The sequence below is a fragment of the Molossus molossus genome, unplaced genomic scaffold (genome assembly GCF_014108415.1).
Source record: "Molossus molossus isolate mMolMol1 unplaced genomic scaffold, mMolMol1.p scaffold_m16_p_3, whole genome shotgun sequence".
NCBI lineage: Eukaryota > Metazoa > Chordata > Mammalia > Chiroptera > Molossidae > Molossus > Molossus molossus.
Genome location: NW_023425366.1, coordinates 122,141,850 through 122,159,944, shown reverse-complemented (window position 1 = coordinate 122,159,944; position 18,095 = coordinate 122,141,850). Strand labels below are relative to the sequence as shown.

General features: G+C 44.4%; 1 protein-coding gene and 1 long non-coding RNA gene across 2 annotated transcripts; both read right to left on the bottom strand.

Moving 5' to 3' along the window:
* Positions 1–587: 587 nt before the first annotated feature.
* On the bottom strand, positions 588–6,104 carry LOC118642783. The gene is made up of 3 exons (XR_004961794.1): positions 6,057–6,104; positions 4,077–4,128; positions 588–638 (listed from the first exon to the last, which is right to left on the bottom strand). It is a non-coding gene; the product is annotated as an uncharacterized LOC118642783 (long non-coding RNA).
* A 9,101-nt stretch (positions 6,105–15,205) lies between these two features.
* Positions 15,206–18,023, bottom strand: POLR3K (RNA polymerase III subunit K). Its single transcript, XM_036279641.1, has 3 exons — positions 17,865–18,023; positions 17,149–17,236; positions 15,206–15,700 (listed from the first exon to the last, which is right to left on the bottom strand). The coding sequence occupies exons 1-3, from the start codon at positions 17,973–17,975 to the stop codon at positions 15,573–15,575; spliced, it is 327 nt and encodes a 108-aa protein (XP_036135534.1). The 5' UTR covers positions 17,976–18,023; the 3' UTR covers positions 15,206–15,572.
* Between the last annotated feature and the right edge of the window lie 72 nt (positions 18,024–18,095).

The following is an 18,095-nucleotide window of genomic DNA, read 5'->3' as shown; positions in this document are numbered from 1 at the left end:
TCACGTCGGTGTTTCTCCACACACACACCCCCATCTCTCCCTCCCGCTCCATTTGAAGATAAATGCAAAAATGTCCTCGGGTGAAGATAAAAAACTTTAAAAAATAAAAAGTTAAGTGAAACAATGTGTGGGGTAGAGAGCTATTTAAAAAAAAATTTAGATGGGAAAATGGCGGCGGAGTGAACGGAGCTACACAGACCGTCTCCCAGAACCAAACTGGAATTACAACTATAACACAGACAAATCGACCGGAAAAAGCAACAGAAAAGCAGCCTGCGAGGACCATACAACGAGGGACACCGACTCCATCCCGGTAGGCTTGCGAAGGCGCGAGACGGGGCTGGGAGCCCACGGTCGGCAGCTCGGCAGCGGCCTCAGCTGGGAGCAGCGCCCTCGGGTCACACTCCCAGGCGGCCCCACAGCGCAGCCGGGACAGAGGCTGAAACAGCCACAGCCACTCACCTTGGGCTCCGGCAGAGGGAGGGCGGACTGGACTGGAACTGTGTCGGGACACTCGGGATCTGGAGGGCACTCAGAGCTTTTGCTGAGTGGCAGCCACGCAGGATGGTGGGCATCTTGCTCCTTCCCAGGGCTCTGAGGAGAGGCAGCAGCCCCTCCCTCGGAGATCCAACCCCACCCTGTGGGCCATTGAAGTGCTAACTGAGGCTCATTAACAACCAGCATCTGCCCCACCCTCGGGAAAGCCCCTTATGCTGAGCACCTGAGGGAGTTTTTCAATCAACTGACAACCCAAAACTCTCCAAGTAACCTCAACTGCTAGCCTCCAGGCAAAAAGCTAGAGGATAACAGTACCTTTCCTGGGCTAACAACTCTAACCAGGAAAGTAAGACTTGACAGTGGTGTTTAATGTGGGTCCTCCCTCGCTCATCTAAACCCAGGAGAGGGAGCCACAAACAGCAGAACACCAACACCCACAGGGAGAACTTGACAGGCTCCAAAGCCCACAGTGATAGCCAAAATGGTGAAACACAGAAACAGAAGCCAAATGAAAGAACAAGAGACCTCCACCGAAGATGAGATCAATGTGGAGCAGTTAGGCAAGTTAACAGAGCTAGAATTCAGAGCCATGATCTTGAGGAAGCTCAATAGCATGAGTAAGCACATAGAGATGCTGAAAATAACCCAATTGGAAATTAAAAACCATCAAGAAGAAATCAAAAATGACATATCAGACATGAAGAACACATTGGAAGGTCTAAAAAGCAGAGTAGAAGAAGCTGAGGACCGGATCAGTAAATTAGAAAACAGGGTAGAAAAAAATCAACCAATCAGAAAACCAAAAGGAAAAAACGATTAAAAAACAGGAAGACAGCTTAAGAGAACTGTGGGACAACTGGAAACGTAATAATATTCGCATCATAGAAGTCCCCGAAGAAGAAGAAAATGAGCAAGGGTTAGAGAATATATTTGAAGAAATAGTGACAGAAAACTTCCCTAATTTGGTGAAGGAAGAGGCATTCAAGTTCAAGAAGCACAAAGAGCCCCAAGTAAGAAGAACCCAAACAGGCCCACACCAAGACACATAGTAATTAAAATACCAAAAATTAAAGACAAAGAGAGAATCCTAAAAGCAGCAAGAGATAAGCAACAGGTTACCTACAAAGGAAACCCCATAAGGCTATCAGCTGACTTCTCACAAGAAACACTACAGGCCAGAAGAGAATGGCATGAAGTAATCAAGGTCATGAACAACAAGGATCTGAATCCAAGACTACTCTACCCAGCAAGGCTATTATTCAAAATAGAAGGTCAAATAAAGAGCTTTCCAGACAAAAAAAAAAAAAAAAAAAAGGCTAAGGGAATACATTAGCACCAAACCAGCACTGCAAGAAATGTTAAAAGGACTGTTGTAATTAGTAGAAGAAATAGGAAGAAAAATAGAACCACACTAAACAAAAATGGCAATAAACAAGTACATATCAATAATCACCTTAAATGTAAATGGACTGAATGCTCTGATAAAAAGACACAGAGTAGCTGACTGGATAAGAAAACATGACTCATATATATGTTGTTTACAAGAGACCCACCTCACAACAAAAGACACCACATAGGTTGAAAGTGAAGGGATGGAAAAAAATTTTCCAAGCAAACAGAAAGCAAAAAAAAGCTGGAGTAGCAATACTCATATCTGATAAAATAGATTTCAAAATGAAGGCCATACTAGAGACAAAGAAGGCCACTACATAATATGAAAGAATCTATCCAACAGGAAGATATAACCTTGATAAACATATATGCACTCAATATAGGAGCACCAAAATATATTAAAAATCTTCTGGAGGACTTCCAAGGAGAAATCGACAGCAATATAATGATAGCAGGGGACTTCAACACCCCGTTGACACCACTGGATAGATCCTCTAGACAAAAAATTAGCAAGGAAACAGAGACTCTAAATGAAGCACTAGACCAAATGGATTTAATAGATATCTACAGAGACTTACACCCCAAAACTACAGAATTCACATTCTTCTCAAGTGCACATGGGACATTCTCAAAGATAGACCACATGATAGGACACAAACTAAATCTCTACAAGTTCAAAACTATTGAAATCATATCAAGCATCTTCTCAGATCACAATGGCATAAAACAAAAAATGAACACATGGGACTACATCAAACTCAAAAGCTTCTGCACAGCAAAAGAAACAACCATCAAAATGGAAAGGCAACCCACTGTATGGGAGAACATCATTGCCAATGATACATCAGATAAGGGGTTAATTTCCAAAATATATAGAGTACTCATACAACTCAACAAAAGGAAGACAAAGAACCCAATTAAAAAAAATGGGCAGAGGAGCTGAATAGACACCTCTCCAAACAGGACATACAAATGGCCAAGAGACATATGAAGAAATGCTCAACATCACTAATCATCAGAGAGATGCAAATTAAAACAACAATGAGGTATCACCTCACACCTGTCAGAATGGCCGCCATCAACAAATCATCAAACAAGTGTTGGGGAGGGTGTGGAGAAAAGGGGACTCTAGTACACTGCTCGTGGGAATGCAGACTGGTGCAGCCACTATGGAAAACAATATGGTGTTACCTCAAAAAATTAAAAATTGAACTTCCATTTGACCCAGTGATCCTGCTTCTAGGAATATACCCTAAGAAGCCTGAAACACCAACCAGAAAGAATATATGTACCCCCATGTTCATAACAGCACTATTTACAATAGCTGAGATCTGGAAACAGCCCAAGTGTTCATCAGTAGACGAATGGATAAAAAAGCAGTGGTACATATCCACAATGGAGTACAATGCAGCTGTAAGAAAGAAAGATCTCTTATCCCTTGAGACGACATGGAGGGACCTGGAAAGTATTATCCTAAGTGAAACAAGCCAAGCAGAAAAAGACAAATACCACATGATCTCACTTATATACAGAATATAATGAACATAGTCTGAGGAATACGGTAGACCCAGAAACATGGAAGTAGGGCACAGACTGACAACCCTCAGAAGAGGGGGTGGGGGAGTAAGAAGAGATAAACCACAGAACTTACATGCATGTATGCATGACCAATGGACATGACAACAAAGCCGGGGATGGGGTAGGGAGATGGGGAGGGGGGGTGCTAATGGAGTGAAAAAGGAGAAACATCTGTAACAAAAAAAAATTAAAAATTAAAAAAAAATTTTTTTTTAAGTAAAGGCATGTATCATAACAGTGCAGAAAACAAGATGGAGCACCAACCAGAAGGAATCTCTGAATGAAAGGAGGCAACTGAGATTTGAGTGGATTGACCCAGGAAATCACATCCTAAAAACCACACAGGAGAGGACATCTGAGAAAGCAGGCATAGTGCCCTTCCTGGGCAATGAAAGGGAGCCAGGTAGTCCTGGACAGCCACCAGGATTAGTAAGAGTCCAAAGTGTGGACCAGCAGAGCAGGCCACCTGCACTTGTGCCAGGAAAATGCATTGATGGCATAGTCGGACACCCCACCACACTGCCAGAATGAATAGAGATAAATAGAAAAGTAACATCCATAGACAGAGGGAGAACACAAAGAACACACATCCAGGAGTCACCAAATACCTGTGAAAATTCACCTCCATGAGAAAAAGGCACCAAACGCTATCAGTCAGACCTGTTGCAAGGATATATGCGTGCTAAGCAACGTAAAGTCTCACAACCCTGTGAGGTACACCAGGTGTTAGCGTACTACCGCCCGCAGGCAAAATCTAACACACACCCTTTTTTACAAAAACCTATGAGCTAAAAATAGCTTAGGCATTTTTTAATGGTTGGGGGGAACTTGCTTTAGAAAGTACATAACACATGAAAGCATTATAAAGTTCAAATTACGGAACTATACCCACATTCATTTATTTGTGCTGCCCACAGCTGCCTTCACACTGTCGTGCAGAGCTGAGCGGTGGCAACAGCACTGCACGGGCCACTCTGCACACTCACAACTCAGTGGTGTGCTCACCACCCAGCATCTCAAGCGCCACTACAGTTGTACTCTAACTTTTTTTTTTTTTTTTTGCTTATTACCTGTGCAAACCTGTCATGTCAAAACAAGAAAAGTGAACTCTAGCCCTGGCCAGGTGGTTCAGTTGGTTGGAGTATCGTCCCGTATATCAAAAGGTTTGAGTTTGATTCGCAGTCAGGGCACATGCCTGGGTCTCGGGTTCGATCCCCAGTTGGGGTATGTGCAGTGCAAGAGGCAGCTGATCAATGTTTCTCTCTCACATTGATGTTTCTCCCTCCCCCACCTCCTCTCTCTAACCATATCCTCGGGTGAGGATTTCAAAATTTAAATAAATAAATGAGAAGTGAACTCTGAACATCACTAATTATCAGGGAAATGCAAATCAAAACCACAATGAGCTGTCACCTTACACCTGTCAGAATGGCTATTATCAAAAAGACAAGAAGTAAGTGTTGGCGAGGATGTAGAGAAAAGGGGACCTCATGCACTGTCGGTGGAATTGTAAATTGGTACAGCCACTATGAAAAACAGTACCAAAGCTCCTCAGAAAATTAAGAAAAGAGCTACCAGGTGATCCAGCAATTCCTCTTCTGGGTATTTCTCTAAAGAATATGAAAACACTAATTTGAAAAGAGATATGCACCCCTGTTTATTGCAGCATTCGTTACAAAAGCCAAGATATGGAAACAACCTAAGTGTCCATCAGAAGATGGGCGGATAACATTCTGGTACATATATACAATGGAATATTATTCGGCCATGAAAAACAATGAAATCTTACCATTTGTGACAACATGAATACATCTAAAGGGTATTATGCTAAGTGAAATAAGTCAGACAGAAAAGGACAAAAAACATATGATTTTAATCATATGCAGAATATAAAACAAAAAACTCGCAAGTGAATGAACAAAACAAAACAAACTCATAGATACAGAGGACGGAATGGTGGTTACTAGAGGAGAAATGGGGTGGGGGAGGCAAAATGGGTAACAGGTCAAATATATGGTGATGCATGGGAATTAGACTTTGGGTGGCAGCACTCAGTAGAGTATACAGGTATCCAATAATAATGTTGTACACCTAAAACGTATATCTAATGACATTAGCAATGTTACCTCAATTTATAAAAATTAAAACAATTTTTAAGTGGACTATAAATGTTCCATTTTTAAGGCACAGTGGAGAATGGATTATTCTGTCATCGAATTGGATGGCCAAGGGTTGTGTTTATTGTGCAGTGACACTGCAGCTGGTTGACAGTACCAGACTAGGCACCCATTACTGGCACTCTCTCTCTCTCTCTTTTTTTTTAAATATTTTTTCTTTATTGATTTTAGAGAGAGAGGAAGTGAGAGGGAGAAAAAGATAGAAACATCGATGAGAGAGAACACTGATAGGCCACCTCCTGCATGCCCTGCACTGGGGATCAAGCCCACAACCTGGGCATGTGCCCTGAAGGGGAATCGAACCAGTGACATAACAAGTTCCTTCACAAAAATTAAAAGTAAAAATGAGGCAACCAAATTAAATTTCCAAGTGGCTCATTTGGTGTTCACCAAGCAAGGAAAGCTACTTACATGTGGTGATTTAGTCATGCTTTATTGCAGCAGCTGAAGAAGTGTGTCCTGAGAAAATAAAATTAAGATGAGCAGCCTTTGGGTGAAAACAGTTGTCTTAAAACTTGAGGTCACTGACAGCAACATTAATAGTCTATTAAAAATGAGGCGATGCCCTGGCCGGTTTGGCTCAGCGGTTAGAGTGTCGGCCTGCGGTCTGGAGAGACCCGGGTTCGGTTCCCGCTAACGGCATGTACCTCGGTTGCAGTTTGTCCCCGGCCCTGGTTGGTCGTGCGGGTGGCAGCCACTCGATGTGTCCCTTTCACATCGATGTTTCTCTCTCTCTCTCTCCCTCCTGCTCTATCTGAACAAAGAATGAAAAAGTGTCCTTGGGTGAGGATAAAAAAAAAAAAAAATGAGGCGAATGCCCTAGTCGGTGTGGTTCAGTGGTTAGAGCGTCGGCCTGTGGACCGAAGGGTCGAGGTTCGATTCCCGGTTAAGGGCATGTGCCTGGGTTGCAGGTTCAGTCCCTGGCCCTGGTAGGGGCGAGTGCAGGAGGCAACCAATTGATGTGTCTCTCTCACATCAATGTCTCTCTTCCCCCATCCCCACTTTCACTCTAAAAAAAATATCCTTGGGTGAAGATTAACAACAACAATAACAACAGAGGTGAATACTTTGAATCAGTTTCCTTGGCTCTTGCTGAATTCACAGATACTAGTGAAATTGCTACTGGTAGTTTCTTCAAGGAGTCAACACCTGAACCCTGAGTGGGGAAGTGGCTGAAGAATTAGCCTCTGTGCACAGTCACAACAACTGCAGGCAAGAATATTTTCAAAGTCAAGAAAACATTAATTCAGTAGAACTTGAAGTAGAACCTGCTAATGTGTGTTATCATTGGTGGTGGTAAGAATACACACGGAACAGGAAAAAGCTGAGGTGGACACATTTACAAAGCTTGTACAAAGACAGTGTTTAAAGCCTAAGGTTTTTCACTGCATTATTCATCAGCAAATACTTTGAGGAAATATTTGCATCTCTCATCAGTACTGAATGTCAACTATGAATTCCATGCACTTAACTAGCACCAACAGATGTACATTCGCATTCAGCTTTGATGACAGAGAACACTACTAACTTTAAACCCCAGTTAAGCAGAATGATATCCATTGTTTTCATCAATAGACCTCAATGGGGAAAAAATGAGAAATATCTGTAACAAAAACAAATTAATAAATTAAAAAATCAATTAATTAATTTAAAAAGTAATGCATTCAATTACTATGATTACAGTTTGAATTTTGCCTGTACAAAACTGTGGAAGACGCCCTGGCCAGTTTGGCTCAGCGGTTAGCGCGTTGGCCCGTGGACCAGAGAGTCCCGGGTTTGGTTCCCAATAAGGGCACGTACCTCAGTTGCAGTTTGTCTCTGGCCCCGGTTGGGGTCGTGTGGGTGGCAACCACTCGATGTTTCTCTCTCACATCAATGTTTCTCTCTCTCTCTTCCTCACTCTCTCCCTCCTGCTCTATCTGAAGATAAATGCCAAAATGCCCTCAGGTGAGGCTAAAAAAAATTGTGGAAATTGTTTTCTTCTGTTTTCCTAGATTTTGACTTTTGACCCACAAAGTGTAAAATATTTACTATCTGGCCCTTTACAGAAAACATATGTAAACGCCTGAAGTTGACTGTTATCTTCATTTTACACACAAGGAAATGAAAGCAGAGGTCAGCAACTTGACTGAGTCTCATCCCTGGGGCGCAGACAGGCAGGCTAACTGCAGAGGGATGATCTCCCCACAGATCCACGCTGCCTCTAACCAACGCAAACAGAGCTGGACCTGAGGCGATAACACTAGTGGCGTCCACAGACGGTCCCACAGCCCACGATGAAATCATGTTTGTAAAACCAAACAGTTTTGAAATAGAACCAATTACAGATAATGGGCTCAGAACCTGGTCAACATACCACAACAGTAAGAAAACAAGCGTGTGAAACTTAAAGGTTAATCATTTCTGGACTGCTAGTGGGGAAGTGAGGCACCCCCACCCACCAAGACATGGGGCTCCAGAGAGCTTGTATGGCAGGGTTGGACCAAATTGAAGAAGTCTGGATTTTCAGAAGGCTTGAGATGCTCAGAATGCAGTGACTGGGGTGGGAAATGCAATGCTATTGCTCTCATTGCTACTGGTGTTCTATTTTTTATGGGTTGGTGGATTATCATAGACGCAGCTGTCATTTACCCCACTATGAAGAGTTCAACCATGCACACCATGCATGTGGTGTTACAGCAACCACCGCCTTCTTGATGATTAATGCAGCATCGAATAGATAGTCCAGGTGATGGTTACAATGCAGGTTTCCTGGGTCAAGCAGGAGCTCATATTTGGCTGTTCATTGGTTTTTGGTGTGATTTTTTTTTAATGTTTTTTATTAATTTTAGAGAGGGAAAGAAACATCAATGTGAGAAACATCTATCAGCTGCCTCCTGCACACCCACTACTGGGGATCGAGCCTGAAACCCAGGCATGTGCCCTGACTGGGAACCGAACTGTGACCTCTTGTGCATGGGACGACACTTAACCGAGCCACACCAGCCAGGGAACTGTTCATTGGTTTCATGTTGGTCTTTGGCTCTCTGATTGCATCTATGTGGATTCTCTTTGGAGATTATGTTGTTAAAGTAAAAGCAATAGGCCCTGGTAGGCTTGGCTCAGCAGTTAGAGCGTCGGCCTGCGGTCCAGAGAGACCCGGGTTTGGTTCCCGCTAAGGGCATGTACCTCGGTTGCAGTTTGTCCCCGGCCCTGGTTGGGTTGTGCGGGTGGCAGCCACTCGATGTGTCCCTTTCACGTCGATGTTTCTCTCTCTCTCTCTCTCTCTCTCCCCCTCTCTCTCCCTCCCACTCTATCTGAACAAAAAGTGGAAAAATGTGATCGGGTGAGGATAAAAAAAAAAAAAAAAAGACAGAAAGAAAAAGCAATAGTAGCTGGCTGTCTGCAGCCCTGGGGAAGGGCTCACCAAAGGAACAAATGCTTCCGCCATCGCATCTGTCCGAGAGAAAGCTGCCTCTCCAGCCCTCATCTCGAGGCCAAACAACTCAGTTCTTCCCTGCACATCTCAGGTGCCTTTCAAGCTGCGGTATCACGTCCTCCCACAACCACATCAAAGTTACAACTAAGCCCTGACCGGTTTGGCTCAGCGGTTAGAGCGTCGGCCTGTGGTCTGGAGAGACCCGGGTTCGGTTCCCGCTAAGGGCACATACCTCGGTTGCAGTTTGTCCCCGGCCCTGGTTGGTCGCGCGGGTGGCAGCCACTCGATGTGTCCCTTTCACGTCGATGTTTCTCTCTCTCTTCCTCTCTCTCCCTCCCACTCTATCTGTACAAAAAATGGAAAAATGTCCTCGGGTGAGGATAAAAAAAAAAAAAGTTACAACTAAACTACAGAACAACCACCATTCAAAACCGCCTGAAATCCAGCTGAATAGAAGTCCTACAACTACGGAATTAAAGCAGCAGCCACATGGAGACTGGTAGGAGGGGCGGTGGTGTAACAGGCTGGTCCCACACCCACGTGTGGCGGATAAAATCAGGAGAACACCTCGGCCGGGAAGGTCCTTCCTGAGGACTGAGGGGTCCCTGTCCCACACCAGGTGCCCCACTCAGGGTTCCAGTGCCAGGAAGAGAATCCCCATCACTTCTGGCTGGAAAAACCAGCAGGAACGGAGGCTCAGGGAGGCTGAGGCGGCTGGAGCCCCAGGCAGCTCCTTAAAGGGCCCGCACATGGACTTATGGGACTCTCTCCCTCTAAGCTTGGAGGGGAGGCAGCTCGAGGGGCGCCAGAGACAAACAGGGAAGAACTGAGCTGTTTGTCACTGGAGCGAGGGCTGGAGAGGGAGCTTTCTCCGGGACAAACGTGCTGTCAGAGGCCTTTGTTCCTTTGGTGAGCCCTTCCCTGGGGTGGCAGACAGTCACCATATCTGGGACTCCAGCAACCTGGCTCACACTGGTAGCCCCGCCCTGCTGATTCACTGAGGCCCCGCCCCGCCCCGCCCAACTTTCAGGCCCACCCAACCTGTTGCCACTTGCTTAACCATAGGATTGGCCTGTCTTGGATCCTGCTTCAGGTTTTCCTAAATTCTTTCAAACGAGCAGCATCTGGTCTCAGCGAGCCCCATACCTCTCATTAAGTAATACACTGAAACAAACACAAGGGGGCAGCCAAAATGAGGAGACAAAGAAACAGGTCCCAAATGAAAGAACAGAACAAAACCCCAAGAAAAGAACTCAGCGAAATGGAGATAAGCAACCTAACAGATACTGAGTTCAAAATACTGCTTATAAAGATGCTCAATGAACTTAGTGAGAACCTCAGTGAACTTAGTGAGGGCCTCAAGAGCATAAGAAAAGACCAGTCAGAAATCATGGATACACAGTTAGAATTGAAGGAGGCATTAACTGAAATAATTTACACAGCTTCAATAATAGAGTATGTAAATCCAAGGAGCAAACCATCGATTTGGAATATAAGGAAGCAAAAAATGCCCAATCAGAACAGCAAAAAGAAAAAAGAATCCAAAAAAATGAGGATAGTGTAAGGAGCCTCTGGGACAACTTCAAGCGTACCAACATCCGCATCTTGGGGGTGCCAGAAGGAGAAGAGCGAGAACAAGAAATCGAAAACCTGTTTGAAACAATAATGGCAGAAAACTTTCCTAACTTGGTGAAGGAAACAGACACAAAGTCCAGGAAGCAGAGAGAGTCCCAAACAAGATGAACCCCAAGAGGCCCACACCAAGACACATCATCATCAAAATGCAAAAGGTTCAAGACTAAGAGAGAATCTTAAAAGCAGCAAGAGAAAGGCAGCTAGTTACCTACAAGGGAGTTCCCATAAGGCTGTCAGCTGATTTCTCAAAAGAAACTTTGCAGGCCAGAAGGGAGTGGCAAGAAATATTCAGAGTGATGAAAAACAAGAACCCACAACCAAGATTACTCTATCCTGCAAAGCTGTCATTTAGAATCGATGGCCATATAAAGAGTTTCCCAGACAAGAACAAGTTAAAGGAGTTCATCACCACCAAACCGTTATTATATGAAATGACGAAGGTTCTTTTTGAAGAAAAAGATAAAATATATGAACAAACAAAATGGCAATGAATACATATCTATCAACAATGGAGCCCTGGCCGGTTTGGCTCAGCGGTTAGAGTGTCCGCCTGCGGTCCGGAGAGGCCCGGGTTCGGTTCCCGCTAAGGGCATGTACCTCGGTTGCAGTTTGTCCCCGGCCCTGGTTGGTCGTGCGGGTGGCAGCCACTCGATGTGTCCCTTTCACATCGATGTTTCCCTCTCTCTCTCTTCCTCTCTCTCCCTCCCACTCTGTCTGTACAAAAAATGGAAAAATGTCCTCGGATGAGGATTAAAAAAATAAATAAATAAATAAATAATAATAATAATTTGAAAAAAAAAATTTAGAAAAAAATTGGAATCTACAACAAAATGAACAGGTAGAACAGAAACATTCTCATAGATACAGAGAACATTTTGTTGGTTGCCATTTGGGAGGGGGGTTGGGGGAATGGGTGAAAAAGGTGAAGGGATTAAGAAGTACAAATTCATTGCTAGACTGGCAAACCTCAAAGGGAAAGGGGTTGTGGGGGGGGGGAGAGAAATAAACCAAAGAACTTATATGCATAACCAATGGACACAGACAATAGTGTGGGAAAAGGTGGGAGGGGGACGGGAGTGGGGAGGAGGGGGGTCAATGGGGGAAAAATGTGGAACATCTGTAATACATTTTACATCTAACAATAAAGATTTAAAAAAAAAAAAACACACACATGGGAGCTGAAGCCAGAGTACAGACATTATCAAGAAGAAAGGAGTGATTAAGAGGACTCTAAGCCAACCTGCTCACAGAACTAAAGGGTGATGTGTCAGGCATTGATACTTGAAACTTGAGCATCATCTGTTATAGGGGTAAAATAACTGATACTTTAATTTCTTTTGCCCTGGCCGGTTTGGCTCAGCGGTTAAAGCGTTGGCCCGCGGACCAGAGAGGCCCAGGTTCATTCCCGCTAAGGGCTCATACCTCGGTTGCAGTTTGTCCCCAGCCCTGGTTGGGTCGTGTGGGTGGCAACCACTCGATGTTTCTCTCTCACATTGATGTTTCTCTCTTTCTCCCTCTCTCCCTCCCGCTCTATCTGAAAATGAATGCAAAAATGTCCTCAGGTGAAGATAAAAAAATAATAATTTCTCTAGGTGAGTTTTTTAAACAATAATTCTTGAAAAGTTACTTTTTTTTTTTTGAGGGGAAATAACAAATTTATTTGTAGACTTAACTTGTATTAAACCAGATTATTTGTGATGGGGTTAGGGTTTGGGGGTTAAAGAGGTTCTGTAATTAAAGCAAATCAAGGAAATAATTATCTATTGAGGTTTTTTTTAAATGCCATAGTATACATGCTGAAATTGCTGTTTTTTCCAAAAATGCCTTCATCTTTTTGCAGGACTGGTTTTTAAACTTGAATGCACTAAAGATTTGACAGTGAAAACACCTGATTTACTACTGCTGTACAGCAGCCCGCATGGGTTTTGTTGTGGTTACTCACTTCCAATCTTTTTATATTTTTTTACTGATTTGAGAGAGATGAAGAGGAAGGGAAAGAGAAACATTGATGTGTTTCCCCGTGTATTTACGCATTCATTCCTTGATTCTTGAATGTGCCCTGACCAGGGACTGAACACACAATCTTGGAGTATCGGGATCATGCTCTAACCAGCTGAGCTACTCGGCCAGGGCCTTTGTGCCCAATCTTTTGTAATACCATTCTCTAAACTTATTTCTGAGTGTAGGCTCAGCTTAAATTTGTGCGATACCAAAATCGTGAGAAATCCCTTATGTATTTATTCTTTAAAGAAGAGATTTTTGTTTTGCCTTTATTGATTTTAGAGAGAGAGGAAGTGAGAGGGAGAAAGAGACAGGAACATCGATGAGAGAGAACATCAATTGGCCGCCTCCTGCATGCACCCACATGGGGATCGGGCCCACAACTTGGGCATGTGCCATGACTGGGAATTGAACTGGTGACCTCTTGGTGTATGGGTCGATGCTCAACCACTGAACCACACTGGCCAGACAGGAATCCCTTTTTAAACAACAAAAATCAATTGTGGTATGCACTTGATTAACTTTTAAAATCTTAAAGAGAAATATTTCACAAGTAATTTTTTTTTTTTAATCCTCACCCGAGGACATTTTTCCATTTATCTTCAGATAGAGTGGGAGGGAGAGAAGAGAGAGAGAAACATTGATGCACAAGAGACACATCAACTGATTGCTTCCTGCATGACTCCGACCAGGGACAGGGACCGAACTGTAATTGAGGTACATGCCCTTGGCTGAAATTGAACCCATGACTCTTTGGTCCTCGGGCCGACGCTCTAACCCCTGAGCCAAACTGACCAGGGCCACATGAGTAATTTTTGTAAAGTTTTATCAGGTATAACTTGTAAGAATAAAAATAAATTACAAAAGGGAAAAAAAAATTAATCATTTCTGGAAAAAATACCCAGTCTCAAAAAAGTAAAAATCTTTATCAAAGGCATAAATTTAAGCCTCATGACTTCATAAGTGAGACTTCATTATTAAGAAGTTTGGAAAAGCAATCAAGTCCAAGGCCCTGAGTAAGCAATCAATCAATAACCCAGATCCTGTCCCCTGTTAGTTTTGATTCATTTTTTTTAAATATTTGTATTGATTTTTAGAGAGAGGGAGATGGAAAGACATTGATGTGAGGGCAGAACATCGATTGGCTGCCTCCTGCACTACCTCTACATTTTGGTGTATGGGGTGATGCCCAACCAACTGAGCCACACCAGCCAGGGCTGTCCCCAAGTATTTTGAAGTATCCTTTTTGTTTTCAGACTGGAAAGAACTCACAAAATATAAAAACATAGTATCTAATAAATTTATTATAACCCTAAGAAGCAAGAATAGAAATAAAAAAATTTAAATCTACCCTGCCCAGTTTGGCTCAGCAGTTAGAGCGTCGGCCTGTGGTTCAGAGAGACCCGGGTTCAGTTCCCGCTAAGGGCACGTACCTCGGTTGCAGTTTGTCCCCAGCCCTGGTTGGTCGTGCGGGTGGTAGCCACTCGATGTGTCCCTTTCACGTCGATGTCTCTCTCTCTCTCTCTTCCTCTCCCTCCCTCCCACTCTATCTGAACAAAAAATGGAAAAATATCCCTGGGAGGATAAAAAAAAAAATTTAAATCCTAATTATTAGCAACTGTGTAACCAGTTTAGTCCCTAGTAGTTAATTTTGGAATCATGATTTGTGGTTTGACATCTACTTCTTAAGTCATTTAAAACACTGAGCCCTCCAGGGTTCGGTTCCTGCTAAGGGCACGTACCTCGGTTGCAGTTTGTCCCCGGCCCTGGTTGGTCGTGCGGGTGGCAGCCACTCAATGTGTCCCTTCACATCGATGTTTCTCCCTCTCTCTCTTCCACTCTCTCCCTCCCGCTCTGTCTGAACAAAAAATGGAAAAATGTCCTCGGGTGAGGATAAAAAAAAAACAAACAAACAAACACTGAGCCCTGCCCTGGCCAGTATGGCTCAGTGGTAAGAGTGTTGCCCAGGGACCAAAGAGTCCCAGGTTCAATTCCAGCCAAGGGCACATACCTCAGTTGAAGTTCATCCCCAACCCCGGATCAGGTTTGTGGGTGGCAACCAGTCGATGTGTCCCTCTCACATCGATGTTTCTATCTCTTTCTCTTCCTCCCTCTAGCTCTATATGAATATTAATGTAAAAATATCCTCAGGTGAGGATTAAAAAAGAAACACTGAGCCCTGGCCAGTGTGGCTCAGTGGTTGAGTGTCACCCATGCACCAAGAGGTTACCAGTTCAATTCCTGGTCAGGGCACATGCCCAGGTCATGGGCCCAATCCCCAGTGTAAGGTATGCAGGAGGCGGCCAGTCGATGTTCTCTCTCATCGATGTTTCTATCTCTCTCCCTCTCTAAATAAAAAAAAAAAAAAATTTTTTAAATAAACAAAACACTGAGAAAATATTAAACTTTTCATTTTAATTAAATATTCAGAACAAATTTTGATTAAATAAGTTTGCAATTAACAGTTAAATATTTAGGAACAACTAAAAAAAAATTAGGAACAACTAATGTACTAAGATAATAAGTTTTACTTTATTAGTTGTGCAAACAATATGAATGTTTAAGAGTGTTGGTTGATGATAAAAGAATGTCAATTACCCAACAAATGTGAAAGATAAATGAACAGGACCTTAAACAGAGTGTAACAAGATGTGTATAACCCTCCCCCACTCACATAAAATCTCCCTGGACATTAGTGACTTCATCCACTGATTGGCAGATGGGCTATCCATTTCCTGACACCCTAGCCACCAGCCCTAAAAAGCTTTCCACCACACCAGCGAAGACCCTCAGGACACAGTGCTCAATCCCAGCTGGGAATGCACTCTGGAGAATAACGCAGACAGACCCTGACATGGCTGGGCCAGCCTGGCCTAGTCCCTCCAGCGATGTCCACACTGAGCATTGCAGCACTTGTAGAAGGTAGTCATTGGCTCGTCTGCAGAGCGGGTCTGAAGCTGCATGAAATAGGCACGAGGATGTTCACATTTGGGACATGGCTCTAGAAACAAGAAAAATAAACAAGTGACCCACAGAAAAAAACGATGTTTGTGACCAACATACCTGTTAGAAATAGGCATTAAGCAAAAGGCAGAGAAGACCTTCCTCACATATCTGGTGTCCCTTGTACCATGATTTAAGGCTACAAACAGTGGTCTCATTCCCAATATGCTTACACTGAGGGAATCCAGGAGAGTTTGAAAACACTCCACCTCCCCTCCCTGGGTCCCACTTTTCCTCACAAATCTAGTTGAAGACTGGTTGGAAATATAACATAAAAGGTGACTTATGGCTGCTGTGTGAATCACAGGGCCCACACCTTGCATCTCCATCACCTGGGCAATAGACAAGCCCTCTCCTCTTCCCAGAGAAGTTCCAATGGAGGCCCAACCCACTTCGCCTTGTTTAGGGATCCATTTCGGCAGTGAGCACCTCCGGTTGTTCTTACCAAGATCTCGCCACACACCCAGCACCTTTTCAGAGTGCACCAAGGCACAGATTTACCTTCAAAGTGATTTCACCTCAACAAACTAACCCTGCTCTTGATGAAAACACCTTCAAACACACTCAAGCAACATTTTGAACATTTGGTACATAATTCATCCTTTAATGACAAAGTCTGCCATTGCTAAATTTTTAACATAGCAGATTTGAATGTTCATCTATAGGGGAAAGAGACAGTACTAATCGTGACTTAACTCTTCCTCTCTCAACACTGGTTGTGTCTAGGGCTCTCTGTACTTCTTTGGTCACATCTACCTCTATTAGAAATAAATCAAGACTTGAAATAAACATTTACTTTACTGCGAATGCAGTTTAATGCTCTCTGGTATTAACTTTTAAAACTGCATTAAAACAAAAAGACCATGTTTTTTCTTTAGACGGGTTTTTAAAAAAAATACTTTTACTGGCTTTTTTTTGAGAGAGGAAGGGAGAAAGATAGAAACATCCATTGGCTGCCTCCTGCACGCCCCCTCCTGGGGATCAAGCCAAAACCTGGCCATGTGCCCTGACCAGGAATCCAACCGGGACCTCTCAATCCATGGGATGATGCTCAATCCATTGAGCCACACCGGCCAGGCCTTAGACAGATTTTTATTACTCCTGTCATTGTTGCTATCATAGCTACCACATGTTCAGTGCCCGTTATATGCCAAACACTGTCTAACTCACTCTGTGTTCTTACAATCTACCTATGAGTATGGATTAGCCCCGGAGAGGTCAAAGGACCCAAGGTCATAAAACAAGAAGTCATCCTGAGACTTGAACTCAGGCCTGTGTGACTCCAAGGCTGGTGCCAATATTATCTGTGCAACAAATAAGTTATTAAAAAAACAAACAAACTTTCTATTTTTAGAAGCCCCTTTCCTATAAGTAGTCACAGATTCTGACGTGGAGGGGCAGTCAGCAGCCTCATACTTATCCACTAAAAAAGGTTTTCTCTCTCACCTGCAGTAGAGTCAACGTTCTCCCAGGCAGCTGCTCCACCAAGCACATCATCCACTTCTTTCAGCTTTGGATACTTCCGATTTGTTACCTAACAACGAACAGCAAGTCTTCAAACTCTCCAAGTCAGTGAACAGTACCAACACCGAACTTCCACACCTGCCCTCAAGTGTTTACCCTGGACTTCCTTCCTTCAACAGACTGGAGGATTACTAAATGAAAACAACGCTCTATCACAGAACAGGGCACGCCATTGGAATTTAGGCCTTGGCAACAGTGCCACGTGCATGATGGGGGATCCTCCAAAAGGCTGGTGTTGCTGGGAAAAAGGAGCACCTTAGTACGTGAAATCAGAGAAGCAAGTCTCGGGAGAGAGGTTCGGTGTCGGCACCTGGTCGGCCCCGAGAGAACCTCAGCGTTCGTTCTGAGTGCGCTGGGGAACCGCCAAGGGTTTCTGAACACAGGACGGACTCGGTCTGACTTAGGCGTTAACGGGACCTCTCTGGCCGCGGCTGTGACCACAGCGAACGTGGCACACGTGTGAGCCGGGGGCCCACGCAGAGGTAACGACAGTAACCCAGGGTGACGGCACTGGGAGGGACAAACGGCCGGACTCTCGGTGGACTCGAAGGCAGAGACGACGCGAAGCGGCCGAGAGAGAGGGCGGACGGGATGGCCCTGTGGGAGGAGCCCCACCCGACGCCGGCTCCAGGACCCACCTTGCGGGTGATGTTGTGCACGTAGGGGCAAGTGTTGCAGGCGAAACGGTGGCAGCGCTGCCCCTCCTCCACGATGAGCCCATTCCCGCAGCCCGGGCAGAAGAGCAGCATGACAACGGCCCGCGCGCCCCGCAGCCCCTCCGCCGCTGCGGCGCTGACGCTACGCCCGCCCCGAGCTCACATTGGTCCTGGCCGCCGCCTGCCTCCCAGCCCACCAATAGACACACCGGT

Coding starts and splice junctions, on each gene's coding strand:
- POLR3K (XM_036279641.1), bottom strand. CDS start 17,975: ATGCTGCTCTTCTGCCCGGGCTGCGGGAATGGGCTCATCGTGGAGGAG. Junction 17,237..17,864: donor TGCACAACATCACCCGCAAG/GTGGGTCCTGGA, acceptor GTTCGTTGTTAG/GTAACAAATCGGAAGTATCC. Junction 15,701..17,148: donor GAACGTTGACTCTACTGCAG/GTGAGAGAGAAA, acceptor TCTTGTTTCTAG/AGCCATGTCCCAAATGTGAA.